At 52.4% G+C, this 13895-nt stretch overlaps 8 protein-coding genes across 9 annotated transcripts, besides 1 other annotated feature; 7 read left to right on the forward strand and 1 right to left on the reverse strand.

The window, feature by feature from the left end:
* Positions 1 to 988: 988 nt before the first annotated feature.
* EKO05_0004893 (Electron-transferring-flavoprotein dehydrogenase) lies at positions 989 to 2930 on the forward strand (the record flags this gene model as incomplete). Its single annotated transcript, XM_038939574.1, has 2 exons — positions 989 to 2778; positions 2831 to 2930. The coding sequence occupies 2 exons, from the start codon at positions 989 to 991 to the stop codon at positions 2928 to 2930; spliced, it is 1890 nt and encodes a 629-aa protein (XP_038799437.1).
* Positions 2931 to 3808: 878 nt separating this feature from the next.
* On the forward strand, positions 3809 to 5212 carry EKO05_0004894 (uncharacterized protein; the record flags this gene model as incomplete). 2 transcript variants are annotated; one of them, XM_059636484.1, is made up of 6 exons in its annotated part: positions 3809 to 3989; positions 4110 to 4267; positions 4411 to 4487; positions 4538 to 4927; positions 4976 to 5152; position 5212. In XM_059636484.1, coding segments are annotated over 6 exons (984 nt in total). The 2 variants fall into 2 exon arrangements, with proteins under 2 accessions (XP_059492467.1, XP_038799438.1); XM_038939156.2 differs by adding an exon at positions 4042 to 4047 and having other exon boundaries at positions 4538 to 5212.
* A 606-nt stretch (positions 5213 to 5818) lies between these two features.
* EKO05_0004895 (uncharacterized protein) lies at positions 5819 to 6460 on the forward strand (the record flags this gene model as incomplete). The annotated part of the gene is made up of 1 exon (XM_038945680.2): positions 5819 to 6460. The coding sequence occupies one exon, from the start codon at positions 5819 to 5821 to the stop codon at positions 6458 to 6460; it is 642 nt and encodes a 213-aa protein (XP_038799439.2).
* A 665-nt stretch (positions 6461 to 7125) lies between these two features.
* EKO05_0004896 (uncharacterized protein) lies at positions 7126 to 8246 on the forward strand (the record flags this gene model as incomplete). Its single annotated transcript, XM_038939224.1, has 3 exons — positions 7126 to 7321; positions 7379 to 7992; positions 8064 to 8246. The coding sequence occupies 3 exons, from the start codon at positions 7126 to 7128 to the stop codon at positions 8244 to 8246; spliced, it is 993 nt and encodes a 330-aa protein (XP_038799440.1).
* A 689-nt stretch (positions 8247 to 8935) lies between these two features.
* EKO05_0004897 (uncharacterized protein) lies at positions 8936 to 9618 on the forward strand (the record flags this gene model as incomplete). The annotated part of the gene is made up of 3 exons (XM_038939448.1): positions 8936 to 8966; positions 9021 to 9355; positions 9409 to 9618. 3 exons carry the CDS (start codon positions 8936 to 8938, stop codon positions 9616 to 9618), a joined length of 576 nt encoding a protein of 191 aa, XP_038799441.1.
* Positions 9619 to 10431: 813 nt separating this feature from the next.
* Positions 10432 to 11382, forward strand: EKO05_0004898 (uncharacterized protein; the record flags this gene model as incomplete). Its single annotated transcript, XM_038945681.1, has 1 exon — positions 10432 to 11382. One exon carries the CDS (start codon positions 10432 to 10434, stop codon positions 11380 to 11382), a length of 951 nt encoding a protein of 316 aa, XP_038799442.1.
* A 408-nt stretch (positions 11383 to 11790) lies between these two features.
* EKO05_0004899 (uncharacterized protein) lies at positions 11791 to 12321 on the forward strand (the record flags this gene model as incomplete). The annotated part of the gene is made up of 1 exon (XM_038945682.1): positions 11791 to 12321. One exon carries the CDS (start codon positions 11791 to 11793, stop codon positions 12319 to 12321), a length of 531 nt encoding a protein of 176 aa, XP_038799443.1.
* An 837-nt stretch (positions 12322 to 13158) lies between these two features.
* EKO05_0004900 (uncharacterized protein) lies at positions 13159 to 13617 on the reverse strand (the record flags this gene model as incomplete). Its single annotated transcript, XM_059636485.1, has 1 exon — positions 13159 to 13617. One exon carries the CDS (start codon positions 13615 to 13617, stop codon positions 13159 to 13161), a length of 459 nt encoding a protein of 152 aa, XP_059492468.1.
* Positions 13618 to 13657: 40 nt separating this feature from the next.
* Positions 13658 to 13706: a tandem repeat.
* Positions 13707 to 13895: the final 189 nt, after the last annotated feature.

Genomic DNA, 13895 nt, shown 5'->3' on the forward strand with positions numbered 1-13895 from the left:
ACCTGTGGTTTGGGTCAGCAACGGGCGAATGATCAAAGGCATTGGGGAGTAGACTCCATGACGGCGGTCCTGGCAATCATCATTAGCGAGGACCTCCTGACTATATTAGAACGTGAACTGTCAGAGATCGTGTTGCAGAGAGCCTGGGGAGCGGGATAGCCCAAAAGAGGTTTTCCAAACGCATGAGTTTGGTGTGTGACTGAGGCCTGCAGGCATGAAGCTTGGCCAGTTTCAGGCACACTGAGGTGCAATATTCGACATGACAATTTGAGATGATCTTCTATGACCACTCCACAGCATCTTACGGTGCGACACTGAACGGTAGTACCGTATCCTGTAGTGGTTTCATTTCACACCTGCATTATGGGTGCACAAATGCGAGCATAGGCTAGCGTAGTAAATAGACTGCAAGCAGCCCTGCGACAACTGCGACTATGTCGAATAAGTTGAGCAGCTCGGTTAGGAACCCGTGTCGCCTCTGGCAGCGCATCATTCTGGAGGCTTTTCAGGGTACTGGCGGCTGATGGAAGTGTGGTGTCGCTATACCTCGGTGGTGATGCTCGGCATAGCAGGCAGTTGCGGAGGTTCGTTTGTGCTGAATCTGCACAGCGACAGGTAAAGCGCGCGAGAGATGCACCGCTTAAGAGAAGTTGCAAATGTATGGATCTACTCGAACCTATTTTCGGGTGCGAGATCTGAAGATGGCAGGAGCGACTGCGCGCGCCGCATAGAATCAGCAGCGCTGCCATTGGCCGGACCGGGGCGTACACCCGCCGGGCAGCCTCGGTTCTTGAAAGTCGAACTTCGTCATTGAGGTCTGGGTTCAAGAATGGGGGCACTCAGGCTGCGCTTTCATTGCTATCGTTGCAAACACACAACATTGGAGTAAGTTGCTCAGTGTGCGGGCAGGTCCGAAAATCCAGGCCGTTTTGGCGGTATCATCCATCACAACTTTCGCCGACTTCGCCTTCTCACATCACACACCACGATGGCCTGCAGAACGGTACCGGCGTCGCTGACACGGCGATTGCTCGCAACACCACGCGCCACACATCCACCGGCTCGCTCCTTTACATGCGCAGCATCACGCACGCGAAGCATCACCGAGTTGTGCCGCCCTGTCATTCGCGTCGCTGGCCAAAGAAGAACCTTCTCGTCAACGCCACGAGCACGATTGGCCACCGAAGACGACTCCTTCGATCCACGCTCGGCCGAACGCGAGGTGGACGAAGTCGATGTCCTCATTGTGGGTGGAGGGCCTGCTGGGCTGTCAGCCGCCATCAAATTGAAGCAGATTGCGAACGCGGCAGGGAACGAAGACTTTCGTGTATTGCTACTTGAGAAGTCAGGCGAACTGGGCGACCACATTGTGTCCGGCAATGTCATCGAACCTTCGGCTTTGGACGAACTGTTGCCAGACTGGAAGTCAGAAGACAACCTAAACCGATTCGCCGATATCACACCTGCAAAGGAGGACCGTATGCGCTTTCTCACAAAGACCGGCTCGATCCCCCTACCGAAGCCGCCGCAGATGAACAACCACGGTAACTACATCATCAGTCTGAACCAGATGGTGAAGTGGCTTGGCGAGCGTGCAGAAGAAGTTGGTGTGGAGGTTTATCCAGGATTTGCCGCTTCAGAAATTCTTTACAACCACGAGGGCGTAGTCAAGGGTGTGGCGACCAACGACCTTGGTATCTCACGCGAAGGGAAGGCCAAAGACTCATTCGAGCGCGGCATGGAGTTCCATGCTCGCGTGACTCTACTCGGTGAGGGATGTCACGGCAGTCTGTCGAAGCAGGTCATCAAAAAGTACGATTTGAGGCGAGACAGCCAGCACCAGACATACGGTCTTGGCATTAAGGAGGTCTGGGAGGTCCAACCCGAGAAGTTCAAGTCAGGACAGGTTACTCACACGATGGGTTATCCTCTGCCAAAGGACACATACGGTGGTGGTTGGATGTACCACTTTGGTGACAACTTGGTCAGTATTGGTCTCGTCGTGGGTCTTGACTACCCCAACCCATGGCTGGCACCCTATGGTGAGTTTCAGAAGATGAAGCATCACCCAATTTATAAGGATGTACTGGAAGGTGGCAAGTGCATCTCGTACGGTGCAAGGACTTTGATTGAGGGTGGCTTCCAATCAATCCCAAAGCTTGCGTTCCCCGGTGGTGCACTGCTTGGAGACTCTGCAGGTTTGGTCAACGTGCCGAAGATCAAGGGCACACATACTGCCATGCGATCTGGCATGCTAGCTGCAGAGGCAACCTGGGACGCACTGCAAGGCAATACCGATGGCGGTACTGTTTTCCTGTTCGATTACGAGGACAAGATGAGGAAGTCGTCCGTATGGTCAGAACTCAAGCAAGTCCGCAACATGCGACCGTCATTCCATACTGCGCTCGGTTTGTACGGAGGCGTACTGTATTCTGGTCTCGAAGCCTACGTCTTCCGTGGCAAGACACCCTGGACACTCAAGCACGGCAAGCCAGATCACGCGGCCACCAAGACCGCAGACCAGTGCGAAAAGATTGAATACCCGAAGCCGGATGGTAAGATTAGCTTTGACATCCTGACTAGTGTCAGCCGTAGCGGCACGAACCACGAAGAGGACCAGCCATGCCATCTGCAGGTCAAAGACTGGGATGCACACGCGCAGAAGGAGTGGCCTAAGTACAAGGGTGTTGAGAACCGCTTCTGCCCTGCTGGCGTGTACGAGTACGTTGAGGACGACAGCAAGGAACTCGGCGTCAGGTTCCAGATCAACGCCCAAAAGTAAGTTCGCTAGTAACTTGGGTTACCGATCACAATGCTAACAACAGCCCAGCTGCGTCCATTGCAAGACCTGCGATATCAAGGTACCAGACCAGGACATCAACTGGCAGACACCTCAGGGAGGCGAAGGGCCAAAGTACGTCCTCACTTGAGGATAACAGACAAGGCGTTGCATGTGTCGTAACTGCCCTCTCCGGCATAAGCTGTCGCCATGCTTTGTTTAGCATGTGTATATTAGGAAGTGCGCAATTATATATACCCATTTCTCTACCAGCACTGCCACCCAACGACAAAGTCGAAATCGCCCGAAGAACGTGTGATTTGCAATCACGCACAGCACAGTGCCACTAAGTCTTTTGAGTCTATCGATACAGCACACGCTTGGATCCGTGCAACACCTATTTTTATGTCACAAAGAGGCAAGTCGTCCATGGTCGTGTGCACGAGAGTGGTTGGGCAAAGTTTGGGCACGTGATCGGTACCTAACGCTAAGACGTAAGGCTTGGCTTGAGGCGGCGAGCGCTGAGCGTGCGTCTCACTTCATTCCAGCACCACTCACCCACCGTTTCCGGGGCCGCAAGATCAAACCCAGCCGCCCGTTCATCTCTATCCTCTCTTCGCCACCGCAATATATACGTGTCGCGCTCGTATTACCGGATCCCAAAGCGCACGACTGCACGTAGCCGTCGCCCATCATTCTCCAGGTCTTCAAGCTATCAGGTCCCTTGTGAAGGCCACCCTTTCGCACCCAACAGTAGGACTCCCCGCGCCGCCTCTCAGCTTCCCAAAGGTACGACTAGTCGCCTACTGTCTTGTGCCCGCTGGCCATATATCCACGCGCTTCACTGGTTTCTGTCGCGCGTAGCCTTGGCCGCTGGTTTTACTGTCGCACGCTCCCTGTCCGCTTTCTTCGCAATGGCATGCCATATTCAGACCCGTTCCCTGGCTGTTCTCATATTCGTCGACATGCGCTCACTCTCCTCACCAGGCTAGGTTATTAGCAGGATAAAGCTTAACGGCAGCTCTCAACATGACCGAGGTATCGTCTACGCGCCTCTATCTGGGCAACCTTCCCCGCAATGCCACCAAGGCGGAAGTCGAGGGCCACTTCCAGACCCATGGTACTGGCGAGATCACCGAGATCAAGCTCATGAACGGCTTCGGCTTCATCGAGTACAAGGACGCCATGGACGCCCGCGACGTTGTTCCAGGTAAGCTGTGAAACCTTACATGCAGTTGAAATCATGCTAACAAGCAACGCAGCCTTCCGTATGTAATTGCCTGTAACGATTCGTCTGCCCTCTCGAACAAACACCTGACCTGTAGTACAGATGGTTCCGACTTCATGGGCGAGCGCCTGATTGTCCAGTTTGCGCGCGGATCCCGCCGCAACGAGAACTTCACCCCTCACGAGCGTGTTCCTCCGCGTCCTCGTCGCACTCCATACCGGATGAGGATTGCAAACCTTCCGGTGGAGACCAGCTGGCAGGTTAGACACCCCAAATCTTGGATTCACCCTGTCCCCAATTAGGCCCAAGCACCCCAGGTCCTGGACCACCTATGGCTTTATTTTCGCGTGCTTCGTGTACCCCATGCAACTGGAATTGGATTCGGCCTAACCTCGAAGTATAGGATCTGAAGGATTTCGCCCGCCAATCTGGACTGGACGTTGTCTATTCCGAGGTCGGCCGCGAGCGCGACGGCACTGGGTACGTCCACGTAACGAGCCATGTTTGCAAGCTCACTGACTTCTCTCTAGTTTTGTTGAGTATGAGACGGCCGCCGACTTGAAGACTGCCGTTGAGAAGCTGGACCGCCGTGAGTTCAAGGGTCAGGAGGTTACCTGCACCCAAGACATCTCCGACCCACCTCCACCCCCTCCCTTCAAGCCAAGGGCTCCTTACGGAGGCCCTGGTGGTCCTGATGACAGGGGCCGTGATAGATACCGATCCCGCTCACCCATGGGCCGCCGTGGCGGTGGCTACCCTCCCGCTCCGTATGATGATTACTACGATCGCCGCGGTCCTCCTCGTGGTTACAGCCCCCGCCGGGATGACTACCGCCGCCGCACTCCGCCGCGCGAATTCTACGATAGACGTGAGGGAGGATATGGTCGCTCGCCGCCTCGTGGCCGCATGGCGCCTGATGAGTATGGCCCACCGCGTGCGCGCTACCCTGACGATCCTTACGATGCCAGGGCCGGCCCACCACCTCGTCGCTACGATGACCCCTACATGAACGGCGCCGGTGGCGGTCGTCCTTACGACGCCGGCCGTCCTCCGTCTCCTCGTGGCGCACGCCCCCGTAGCCCAGGAGGTCGCCCACCCTACGATGCCCCGCCGGCTGGTGACTACCCGCCCCGAGGCCGCTACTAGTAAATCTCTCTCCCATGTGTAGGCTATGGCGCATCCTGAACAGCGCTTATATAACCAGATCCCGGCACACATTCCAGACAGAAAGCCATGGGGCGGATGGGTCGTATGTGTGGAACAACGTGTACGCGACATCTGGGTGAGACTGCTTCTGATACTGCTTTACTCGGACAAGTGTTTGACTGGCTTTGTTTGGATCCAACGTATATTCCTTCTGGCCTTCGCGTGGTTGCGGCTTAGCTGGCAGTGCGACATCTGGAGCTTAGGCAGCCTTCTTGTGGATCATTTAAAACAAGGGTTTTCTTTCACCTAAAAGTCCTTTATTGGGTTGCTCTTGTGGACTTTGCTTTCACGCTATTAATGGATTATGCTTGGTATGTACATTACTTTTCAGCTATGCGTACATGTACCCAGTGGAGTTACTGTCAATTGAGCTCAAAAAACCCTTTGTTCAACCGTGTACAGTGACAATGTTGAAGACGAGAGGTGCATTTGTAGGGATGGATATATCTGGGTGCGTGCAACATGTGTTCGGAGACGGGATGAAAGCACCACTCGCATAAGTGTTAGGCACCTAGCTAAGATTGAACTGCAGACTACACACCAATATCGATCACTGGTTGTCCGAAAGCAACGTATCGTTGCTTTAGCCGTTAGCTTGAAAGCTGATGTCCAGGACAGTTCCTTCACCTCGGGGCCAAACTCACCGCATAAAACTCTGTCGCCATCTCCAGCATTTATCTTCCACTTTTCCCAATCTCAGCTACACACGTCTTCACCCCGCTGCTGTGAGTATGATCCTGGCCACTACTTACAACTTTTACACTGACATTGCTAGTCCCGTCTACGTGGACATGACTCTCCAGAACACTACCAATTCGGCGGAGACGCTCCGTCCCATAGAGCTCATCCCGGTGTCCTCCTCTTTTAGGACACCTGAGCCCGGCTCGGAACATGACTTCGACATCTTTCATGACGAGCGACGACTCGAGACACCGCAGCGCTTCACTCGACCGGCCGATGCAGACTACAATGACCTAAACGACGAGAACCTTCACAGCGGCCCTACGTTCAAGTCCATCATCAAGCCCATTTCCGAAGCCAGCCCCTCAGCAACCATCGAGCGCACACCTTTAGCCTATGTCACTCAAGAATCCATCACTCGCCCTCGATCTATATCCGGCCTCTTGGCTCTGATTGCGAGCCTCCAAGAAGAGCTTAGACAGTCCAAAGACAAGGTCGCAGAGCTGCAGGGCGAGATTGTGGCGTACCAAGATGCGCTATATCAGGCCGATGAGGATGCTGGGTAGTTCTGAGTAGAAAGTGGTATGCTTCTACTGTGTGTACAACACTGGCGTTATTGATCCGTTGTTTCAGATGTGTGTATAGAATCTAGATCAGACGCTCTGGCATTGTATGGTGTAGTACCTAGCTAGAAGGCTATAGTTAAGTCAGACCTGGGACGTCGGCGTTAACGAGTTTATACCCAGAAACGATGATCCGATACGATGGTTGATGTTCATGTTCATGTTTGCACCATATCGGATTATCCCAGTTAATATGCCACATATGCCTTCCTCCCCTTCCAGACGCGCCGGTGCTAGCGCGGTGCCACCTGTTCGCTTAGATCCACCTCTCTTACCAAACACCCTCTCGAGAAGCAGCTCATCTCCATTGTTAGATAACTATTAACTATGATATAAGACACGCTTCACAAGAGAAGGAACTTCACTCCCATTATACGGATCAGCCCGGTTCACTCCGGCTACCCACGTGCGCCGACACCGCTCGGATAGACCCCAGCAACAGCCAGGAGTTTCAACCGTTCTCCCATCACTATCGTTATCTCATACACTCGCTTCACTGTCACCTTGAGCTCAATAAACACCCGCCTTTCACTCTCGTTTCACTTACTCTGCGCCACACTAGTATTTCAACTCAATTCAGTCACAGCCACCACTACGTTTCCATCAACATGGAGTCCTCCGAAGGTCAGCTCGCGCTCATCAAAGTGTGGGCCAACGGTACCGGCTTCGAAATCGACACAACCAAATCACCAAAGGCCAACTTCGCTGGCCTAGCAAAGGCGCAAGGATGGGTTGGGGGTGACGCGAATTGGCGGCTGCATTGGGAGGCGTGCTTCAAGGAACTGTATCTGTTCGGCCACCGCGGTCAGTCTTGTGAAACAAATAGCGTATCTGTTGAACCCATCTACTGACAACGACCAGAAGCTTCTGCAACACCTACGACGCCTGCGACATCTGCCGCCACGTTAGATCTGGCAGGTCGTTCTCGCAGACGTCTCTCCAGTAGCTCTGACAACTCTGCTGTATCGGTTGACTCGAATTTCTCCTTGATCTCAGCTGCACCTAGCGTCCAGTCCCTTGACACAAATGGCTCGATCATGGGAGGTGTTATTCTTGGTCTTGAGTCTGTGACAGTTGAGAATATGAGGAATGTGTCATGCCCGGCTACTGATACCGAACCTCAACATTCCAAGGCTTCAGCCAAATTGACTCACTCTGTAGAGGGTACGACGTCAGCATCGCAGTCTGGTACTACAGATGATGCGCAACCCCTGCCCGATGGTAGCCCTTTCTGGTATCAGTACCCTGGCTTCGAACCGGACCCCCGCGCTTCTTTCAAAGACGAGCTTGGCCGCCTGTGCAAACATGTAGGTGCGAAAACAAAGGGAGAGAAGAAAACCCTCCAAGCTAAGGCGCTCACGGCGGAGATCGAGTATCATTACGGTGCTTCCATGAGCAGGCTTGATCGTTGGCAAGAACTGTGCGAAGAAGTTGGTATTGAGAAGATACCCACATCGATTACTCAATGCCAGAAAGTACGTACAGCTCATTCAACATGTTTTCATGTCGCTTGTGTAAGCTATGAAGCCTCACTGACATGCAGCAGGTCTTGAAACCTGTCTTCGTCAACCTCTTCAACCTCATCGATCATAGGCGCAACCCGGACCTCAAGGTACTGCGATTCCAGTCGTATGGCGAGTTCAGCAAGTTCACAAAGAAGGGACATGAGTTTCCACGAAGTTGCGCAAAGCAAGAAGGGTTCATTAGGGCTCTGCTGAAGAAGATATAAGGTAGCGGTAGAGGGTGACGGAAGATCTGAGCCACGAGGTAGCGTCTGATGTATCTTGGCTGGAGATATTGGCTAGATGTTTCATGTCCGACTTTTCACATGGTAACGGTGTTCGAGGCGCAAGGACTGGACTGGTGACAACGTGCAGACAAACTGCGCGAGAGTTTTGCAACTCCTCAAATAATAATGAATGTTCTTAAAATCGCCATTCACGATCTGTGATGCAATCTTGAACAGACACTCGCTAGAATAATGGGAGAACTATTGCTAGCACGGGATGTTGTCTCAATCATTGAACGGGTTTGCATCTTGATGTGATGGATAGTTGTATACACACATCCGATGTCTCGATGGTGACAAAGAGCTCCAGCCCCACGAACGTCAGTGCATCTACAATCAACTCGTCTCCTACCTTTTGTGCATTTCATGCCTGGTGCTGTTTGGTTGAGAACAAAGGCGCCGAAACTTCTAGGCTGATGTTGAGGGTGTCACCACGCCACACAAGCCATCATCCGCCCTCCATGCCACCTGTTTGACTGAGCCGCATGAGCCACTGCTTAGCAGTATTGACAAGTATAACTACACTTGCTGCCTTGTAGCTTCTGTTTTTCAAGATAGTCGACGATAGCGACTTGTCACAGCTCTTCGGTACGACTGAACCTTCTGCATTCTCGTACCAACAGGATCAAATGGCTCCACGAAACCATGAACGGGCTGACGGTAACCATATATGCTCTGTCTCCCGCATCTCAGAGGAATACTGATGATTTGTAGAATATGGCGTGCCGCTTCCCATCGATGTCGCAGCATCGAGCGACGGTTCAACATTTCAGGCCAGTGACCCTGGATCCTCCAATACAGAGGTCGGCTATTTCGCGCAGCGTGGCATAGTAGCTGGTCCCAGCGACGACTTCAACTCTCTATTCAAGCGCTTAGCCATTCAGGAAGGCATGTCGAAGACTCAGCGTAGGAAGCGTCGCAACCAAGCTATTGCTGCCGAAATGGACGCCGCCTATGGCACCGACGTAACGAAGCTCGAGAAGTGGCAGGAGCTGTGTCGCGATGTTAAGATTGAGCCGGTCCCGCAGTCTATCACACAGTGCAAAAAGGTAAGCAGCACTGGTGTGACAAAAGATAAGAGGCACGCTGACATTTGCTCCAGGCTCTCAGCAAGGTCTGGATCAACCTTGTAAACTTGATCGACCATCGCCGCAATCGCAATGTTCAGCTCATTATCTTTCCGGGCTACAAGCAATTTTGCAAGTACACGATTGGTGATGGTAAAGCCTACGACCACATCTTCCCAAAGGAGTTAGCAAAGAAGGAGGGTTTCATCAGGGCTCTGCTGCGGAAATTGCCTCAAGGATACTGAGGCTAGCTGAGCTTTTGGGGGCTAACACTGGAGGTGGAACATATTTGGATTGACAAGATCGAAGCATCTGAAGGAAGAAACACCAACCACTGCAAGCTTTATTAGCAAAATGTTGGTTGTGTTAGATTGGAGACTTATAATAGCAGTCAGATAACACAGAACGAACTGATTGTCACTGATGCTCCTTGTTACATGTGTTGGTCGCTGAGAGCCAGCGACAATGATCTTACACTGCAGCCTCGTGTCAACGGAACCGTGCCTCAAAGCGGGAAGGCAAAGGCGGTGTGGAGTCCCAAGTGAACGTCCTCGGCGCTTCTTTCTTCCAATCGCAGAGAGACAAAAGACCCTGGAAGTCCTTGCCCACAGGTGTTGTTGCGTTGTGCATGATGGTCTGTCGTGTTAGGCTTCGATGTGCGTGGTCGAGTGGGGACGCGGGTCTCATGAGCACACTCTGGAAATCCCTGGTGCCGATGCTCACATGAATAGCGATTTAGTGCACTTGCATGGACGCACAGCAGGTCATCTGAAGCCGTTCCCGCGTATGAAGTGAGAATTAACGCGTGAACCCTGGTGGCTCTGACGGACGCCTTCCCGACTAGCGCGCTCGAATTCCCCGCCTCTTTAGTTTACCAGCCTGGCTGACGATCCATGCAATATGGCTTGTGGCCTCCAGATCACAATGCGTCTTATACCGTCTGCTGCGCAGTCTGCGTGCATGTGCTGCTGCGCAATTCTTTCCACCTCACCATGAACCTCCTTTTTTTGTTTTGAATCGGCGTCGCGGCCTGCCAGTGACCCACGGTCGTCATCGCCATGATCACAAGCACAGTGCTCGAAAATGAAAACATATATCTTGAAGATGGCCGCAAACTGGCGTACGCCATCTACGGCAGTCCAGTGCCCCGCACCACGATTATCTACATGCACGGTTTTCCCTCTTCGCGGTACGAAGGGAAGCTATGGCACTCGTCCTGCACAAAACATATGATACGCCTAATCGCCCCAGACCGCCCTGGTGTTGGTATCTCGACCTTCAAGCCGAATCGCCGTATCCTCGACTGGCCGCTCGATGTCCTGGCGCTCGCCGACCACCTGAAGGTATCGCAATTCTACATATTGGGTGTTAGCGGAGGAGCGCCATATGCGCTGGCATGCATCAAAAGGCTGCCGAAAAAGAGGCTGCTAGGCGTGAGTGTCATTAGTGGCATGTATCCTACAAAGCTTGGCACATCAGGCATGATGCTGCAGTCGCGCATGCTGTTCTGGGTTGCGCCTTGGATGACAGGCTTAACTTCCTTCATTTTCGACAACAGCATGGGCAAAGCTGCAAGATGCTCGGACCCGCAAGTCTTCGAAGACATGCTTGAGCAGGATGTTGAGAGCCGATACGCTGGCGATCAAGTTGCTATGAAGGATCCAAGGTACTGGCCAACGTTCGTCGCCATGATGCGAGAGGCTTTCGCTCATGGAAGCCGAGGTGCAAGCTGGGAGGCAAGATTAAAGGGCCGCGAATGGGGGTTCGATCTGAGCCAGCTGTATGTTGGTAGCGATATCGGCTGTCCTCTCACACTGTGGCATGGTACTGAGGATGAGGATTGCCCAGCGGTAACGGCGAGGAAGGCCAACGCGCTGATGCCGGGGTCCATCTTGCATGCGCTGGAAGGGGAAGGTCATGTGAGTTTTATCTTCAGCAAAGCAGATGAGATTCTAGATGATCTTATCGGTGTTGAGGAGGAAGAAGAGTTCATAAGAGTATACAGGTAGGGGTCTGAGTAGGTCTTACCTCCATCTACTTTAATCCAGCCGCCTTTGCAGCGTTCTGTTTGAAAGCTGAAACATTAAAAAAAATCTTCATTTTTTGACTCTCGTATCGCACCTCAGCGACAGCCCCCTCTTCTGGTTCCACGGTTTGATCTTGTACGCGTGCAATGGACACCTCTAATTGGTGGCCATCGCTAGGGTTCGAACATTTGGCTCTCCGTTCCATACCAAATTCACGATCTGCAGTATTTAATACGTAGTCCAGCCTCTCTCCTCCCTCTCCTCGTCCTCATCAAAGACTTCACGAAGTATCACGCAGGCATCCACTAGCATACCAAACAGTCTAGCACAGTATACAGTAAGTACCTGTGCCTATCTCATCAAGCATCGAACACTAACTCAGATTCAGCCATGTTCTCTAAGTGTCTCCTCACTCTCTGCCTGATGGCCACAGCCAACGCTGCGTCAACGGTGCCCACCACCCTCTCCACTGGCACCTCCTCTGTCATCGCCGACTCTGCTCCTTCCACCACCACAGCGCCTCTCGCCAACATGCACCTCGCTGTAATCCCTCTCTCTGCACAAGCGGACCGTGACTCCGACTTGGACGACGCCCCCGAGGACATGACCCAAAAAATGGCCAAGGTTCTTGACCTGACCTTGATCGCCATGTCCGAGGAGCGCCACATCATCGACACCGACATGAAGCACTTCAACCCCTGGAACTCCATCGACAGGATCTGCAGCACGGGCTTCGATCACGAAGGCGGCATGACCGCAGATCAGAAGCCGTTCTACAAGGAGCTCAAGTACCAGCTCCACGAGCTCAAGAGGATGAAGGAGGAGGCCAAAGGCCCAACGCCGTGCACAACGATTGTTGTTGAGCTTGAGGGACAAAAGACGACCAACATTGAGTGTCCGACAAGCACTATGAGCTGGTAGAAATATCAACTTGGTGTGGTAAATCTGGGCTTGGTAGCGAGATGCTTGCGCTGGGACTGACCTCACATTTAGCAAATATGATACTCGGATTGTCTTCTTGTCTACAAGGACTCTTTTTTTAGTAGATATTCGTGTCAACTCACATCAAAATAATTTCAAAGCTACATGTTGTGAAATCTGGGGACTTGGGTCCTACCATGGGTTGAATTATCGTCAGTTTCGCTGCCGTGAAAACTTGGTGCATCCAGACCCCATCCAGAATTTGCTTGTACCACAGACAAGATCATTGTGGATCTCTCTTCCAGATCTTCCCCTTGATGTTCACCACCGTAACTTTGGCTCTTTCCTATTGACCCCAACCATTCGACCCACCCAGGTGGATGAGACCGCCTTTGTTCTCCTATGCCCTGTACCAGAGTCTGGAGGTCACCCTTTCCTCCTGTTCCAAAGTAACTGGAGCGGGGAAGATTACGTTGTTACCTGTCTTTGAGATCACGACTGGCGGAGAAAGGGTGTACACATCTTTTGGACTAAATGTTTCGACGTGGTTTGCGACTGCGAATTTCGTTTCTGCCGCTTGTTATCGTGATCGTTAGCAGAGTGTGCCGTAGGTGCAGATGTACAATCAAGAGCAAATGCTGAAGGTGTAACGGCTGGGGATGCTCTTGATCGACTTCTGGGTTCTTCGCTTCGTCCTCTCTTTTGATGGTATCCGCTTATGGGAAAGAGAGCCTGGTGTGGCGGGAAGTTTGTGTGGGTATTCTCGCTATCCGTAGCTCTGTAGTCTATCTCTGGTTCTGGCGGCCGGCGAACAACTGGTTGTTTCTTCAACACTGTTCACTCACGTCTTCCGAGATCGCATGCTATAGCGCTAGCTGCGCCCAATAGTTGCACAAGTTCTTCACACTTCTTTCTAATCTCTGCATGAGCTGCAAGTCCTTCTATCTTGGCTCTGCCGACTTCGCCTCTTAGTTGCTCCAGCTCGACTGAGTGCTCAGCTTTCAGTCTTTGTATCTCCTCCTCATGCCGCTGACTCAAGCACTGAACTTCGGCAAAGCACCCTTGGACTAGTCTCTCGACGTCTGCTCTGCGCTGCTGACTGGGTGTTTTCATTGTATCGGCACCGAAGTTATCTGTTACGGCCAGCTCCTCGTATTTGTTCTTTTTGAGTCGAGCAGTAGAAAGAGTATCCTTTCTGTCGGCCTCACCTTCTGTGCTTGCATGATAACACGAGATGTGTAGAGCAAGCCCTCGGATGATACCGTGCCTTCTTTCAAGCTCGTCTTTGGTGAACATACCCCTGCAAGAGCTGTGAGCTGTCTTGTGATGCGAGCTGTCTTCTCATCCTCTCCCATCTCTTCTCCTTCTTCGGCTTCTTTCTTGTTGGCTTTCAGCCGACGCTATCTTTGTATCGAGCGCAAACAATCACATCTGCTACCTTGTATTTGACCTGTTCTTCCATACTGTCAGCGTGTCCAACCGTAAGTAAACGGCTACGGCAAAGGTCGATTGCCGTAAGTAACAGCAATTATCGTTAGCCGTTACGTCCTAAAATTATAGTGTAGGCCTACTTT

The sequence above is a fragment of the Ascochyta rabiei genome, chromosome 7 (assembly GCF_004011695.2).
Source record: "Ascochyta rabiei chromosome 7, complete sequence".
NCBI classification, from domain to species: Eukaryota; Fungi; Ascomycota; class Dothideomycetes; order Pleosporales; family Didymellaceae; genus Ascochyta; species Ascochyta rabiei.